The sequence below is a fragment of the Entamoeba nuttalli genome (assembly GCF_000257125.1).
Source record: "Entamoeba nuttalli P19 unplaced genomic scaffold asmbl_5680, whole genome shotgun sequence".
Taxonomy (NCBI): domain Eukaryota; phylum Evosea; order Mastigamoebida; family Endamoebidae; genus Entamoeba; species Entamoeba nuttalli.
The window spans coordinates 1-4,176 of record NW_008577616.1 but is presented as its reverse complement, the minus strand read 5'-3'; the positions used below and the strand labels follow the sequence as shown (position 1 = coordinate 4,176).

The 4,176-nt window shown below is 24.7% G+C and overlaps 3 protein-coding genes across 3 annotated transcripts; 1 reads left to right on the top strand and 2 right to left on the bottom strand.

The window, feature by feature from the left end:
* Nucleotides 1-509: 509 nt before the first annotated feature.
* On the bottom strand, nt 510-874 carry ENU1_136180 (hypothetical protein; the record flags this gene model as incomplete). Its single annotated transcript, XM_008860190.1, has 2 exons — nt 510-692; nt 755-874. 2 exons carry the CDS (start codon nt 872-874, stop codon nt 510-512), a joined length of 303 nt encoding a protein of 100 aa, XP_008858412.1.
* Nucleotides 875-983: 109 nt separating this feature from the next.
* On the bottom strand, nt 984-2,282 carry ENU1_136170 (hypothetical protein; the record flags this gene model as incomplete). The annotated part of the gene is made up of 1 exon (XM_008860189.1): nt 984-2,282. The coding sequence occupies one exon, from the start codon at nt 2,280-2,282 to the stop codon at nt 984-986; it is 1,299 nt and encodes a 432-aa protein (XP_008858411.1).
* Nucleotides 2,283-2,546: 264 nt separating this feature from the next.
* Nucleotides 2,547-4,079, top strand: ENU1_136160 (hypothetical protein; the record flags this gene model as incomplete). The annotated part of the gene is made up of 1 exon (XM_008860188.1): nt 2,547-4,079. One exon carries the CDS (start codon nt 2,547-2,549, stop codon nt 4,077-4,079), a length of 1,533 nt encoding a protein of 510 aa, XP_008858410.1.
* Nucleotides 4,080-4,176: the final 97 nt, after the last annotated feature.

The following is a 4,176-nucleotide window of genomic DNA, read 5'->3' as shown; positions in this document are numbered from 1 at the left end:
TATCACTCGATTATTATTACAAAAAAGAAATCCTAAACTCGCACAAAAATTAAAACAACTTGGTATTATTGACCAACCATTACCATTTTTTATCTTTGATTGGCACTATTCATGGTTTATTAACGCATTTAATTTTGAGTTAGTATTAAGAATATTTGATGTTATTATCTTAGAAGGATTCTATGCATTATTTTCTGTTGCAGACACTGTATTTCATTTCTTAGAAAATGAAATATTAAATGTTCAAAACATTAATTCATTACAACAAGAACTTAAAACACCATTAACACTATTAAAACAGCCACCAACTGTAAATCAATTTATGAAATATATGGAAAAACATAAAATCAAATCAAGTGAAATTGACACACTCTTGAAATTGTAAATTGTATTATTCTTCTCTTTCTAAAAAGAAAGTAAAATTCATTAATTCATGTATTTTTATTTAATTAATATTATTTTATTATTGTATCTTATATTAAAATAAAATCATTTATTAATTATTTTAATTATTCTGTTCCAGTTAATTTGGATTGTTGTTGTTTGTCTTTTTTTAATTGTTTTAAAATTTCTCTTTTTTTCTTTAATGACCTTTTTTTTCTTAAACGCTTTTTTTGGTTTTGTTCTCTTTTTTTCATGAATTGAATATTTTCTTTACGTACCCTTTCTGATATTTCTTCTAATGTCTCTTTCTAAAATTTGTAAGTTTTTTTATTTTTTTCATTTAATTCACTTCTTTATTTTTGTTACAAACTAATTTCTTATTTTCTTGTTCTTCTTTTTCTTTTTCTTCTTTTATATGTTGTTCTTCTAAATATGCTTTATAATCATCACTTCCATGTTCTGTAATACTTTTAATTATTGACTCACTCATATCAATTTAATTTACTTTAATTATTTAGTTTTGTTAAATCCTTTTTTAATTTTATTATAAAAAAAATGTTATAAAAATTAATAAATTCTTACCAAGTCCATTAAATCATTTAAAGATAACGCTCACAGATCAACAAAGGAAGAAGGAACAAAAGGGTGAAGAAGAATGCATAAATAAGGCAAGCTAGTGTTTCTCCATAAAATTTTATTAATACATTCATTCGCATAAAAGTTAATGTTTTAGAAATTCCTTCTTTATAATTATTATACAACGAATGTTGCTCAATGAAATGAACAATCTCGTCAATGACAAGATCATTATAAAACTCTATTCCTTCTTTTATACTATCTCCAGTTTTTGTTATTTTTTGATAAATTGTATTAGATGATTGTTCTTCTGTTTTTTCTTGTTCTGGAATAAGTTCTACTTCTTTATTATTATTAAATATTGTACGATAAAAATTAATAATACTATGTTTTGTATATCGAGCACCATCTAATATAACTGATATCAACTTGTTAAAATAAAATACCATTCCTCTGATTATTTTTATGAATTTTGTTTTGATGATACTACATAAATGAATAATATTTTGTTTAATAACAGTTATATATGACGTTTGTTTGGACTTAATTGTTTCAGTTTCTGTAGTTTCTTGTTTTGACTCTTCTTCTTTTTCTTCAATAATTGGAACATATTCTTCTGGAATAACAACAACTTCTTCTTCAATAGTAATTGGTTCTTTATTATCATTTTGAATAGTAATAGGTTTGTTAATTTCTTCTTTAATGATTTCTTCAAACTCTTGACTACCATCTTCAATATTCAAATATTCACTGTCTTCTTCAACCACAGCTACTTCTTCTTTTTCTTCATTTGATCTACCAAAGTATTGTTTTAATTTGTTATATAAATCAATTGTTTTGTCTTTGGCAATTTCATAGGCAATACTTGTTTGCTCTTTAATGTTAATATAAACTTCATGACTTTTCTCTAATGCAGAACTCAATAGAGTTTCTCCTTTTTCTTTAGTATATTCTACACCTTGCTCAATTTTGTCTTCAACAACTCTAATTGTTTCTTTTGCTTTCTGTGCTCCTTTCTTTGTGAATTCTATAGCCTTATCTTTAATTTTTGCACCTGTTTCTTTAACTTTATTAGCTCCTTTTTTTGTATATTCGATTGTCTTTTCTTTAATTTTTGTACCTGTTTCTTTAGCCTTTTCATAAAAATTTTCAGTTTTTGGAGTAATTTCATCTTCATTTTCTTCAAATTGAAAATCAAGAGGTTCTGGTGTAATAAATGTTGGTTCTTTTTCTAAAACGGCAATCTCATTAACTGGTGCAATAGTAAACAAAGTGGTGATACTTGTGAAAATTACTGCAGCAAAAGCTAGATACTGATTCATATGATTTCGGTTCTATATAATCTAGTTTTAATCTACAAAACGAAAATAACCAAAACCCTTAATTTTTCTCTTTTTTAATTTACATTTTTCTCTTTTTAATAACTTCATATTAAAAAAAATATTTTAAATATCCAATAAGTTCAAAGAAATATTTAACGTTATATATAACATTATTTATACTTAATAAACACAGAGACATTAAACAATTCAGTAATGGAACTAAGAATTTATTCATGAAAAAGAACTAAAAAGATATAATTTTTAATGCTTTTATTTGTTATCTTGCATATTATTTATTCTTGTCAAGGGAATTTTATCAGTAAATGTAGTGACCAAGATTTGAATGAATTAAATAGTCAATCACGTCATGTGATGATAATGATTCTTCATGAAGAGAATAAAGATTTTATTGATAAATATGAGAAGTTTGCTCAAAAGAATCAAGATTTAGATGTGGATTTTAAATATGCCCTAAAGGAAAATAGTCAGCAAATTATTAAAGAAAGAGACATTTCATTATACCCTGCTTTTATTATCATTCGTCATCACAGTCAAAAAGATATGATTTTACAAGGAGGGTTTGATTTAGCTAAATTACAACAATTTTTTGATATTTCAACATTACCTATTATATCCTATTTTATGGACCAATCTAGGCTTAGTATTTATTCAAATAAACAATATACTTCTTCTTTTGTTTTTGAAAGAAACAAAGATATTATATTTAATCCATTCTTTAATGAATTTATTTCTACTTCTTATTCACTTGCTCCATTAACTGATAATAAGTTCTATTATACAGAAACGGGAATTCCACAATTTCAATTGTCATATTTAGATAATATGCGTTATTCTGATGAAACAGAGAAATTAGTTTATAGTGCAAAATCTAATTTAACTATTCAGTCATGGATGTATCGAGTTGCCTTACCTTTGTTTCAACCTATTAATGAAGATATTAAAATGATATTGAAAAAGTCTGATATGAATGCAATTATTATTGTTGATAATGAAATTAGTAAAATTGACTATCTCAATTTTGTCTCTATTGCTCGAAGTATTAGAGGTCATCTTGGGTTATTATATTGTACTAAAGGTAGTTATTATGACCATCAAATTGGTGGTAGTTCAAGAATTAGAGTTGTTAATTCAGATTTTAAGAAAATAGATGAAGGTGTTATTGTTGAAGACCTTATTAAGAAACATACTACAAACGATAAAATTGGAGATCTTAGAACATTCAAAGAAATTGATGCTGAAACTAATCCATTATATGAAGTTGTTAAAATGATGCTTAATTCTGGACAATATTCTCAATTATTTGATAATGAACATTATAAACCTTATATTAATATTTTCATGCAAATTCTTGCAAATAAAACATTATCAACAGATGTATATTCATTATTGAATCAGTTTAATAACATTGACTTTTCTTCTGATGATTCTGATGTTGATGAAATTATTGATTTCCTTAAAAATGATAAATTATGGAATGTTCTTGATTCTATTCAATTCAAAGATATTCCTCAAGAACATCTCATCTTTATTAGTAATGCCCGTCGTTTAATTCATGATGAGTCTGCTTCTAAAACATTAGAAACAATTGTTAGAAGAGCATTCAGGTCTGAGGTTGTAAAACAATTCTTTAAAAATCATCCAGACTCTGATTCAATTTCATCAAATGAAGTATTTGCTTTATTAGAACAACCTGAAGTTAAAGTTATCGTAGACGATATTAAAGAATTAATAAAAACTGTTGATGAAAAAAGATTATTTGAAAAACGTGAATTATAAATCATTTTAATTCATTTAAATATTTGTATTTTGGATTTATTTTATGTGTCTTTTGTTATTAGCAAAAGACTATTTTAATAGCCATTTATTCTTTGAC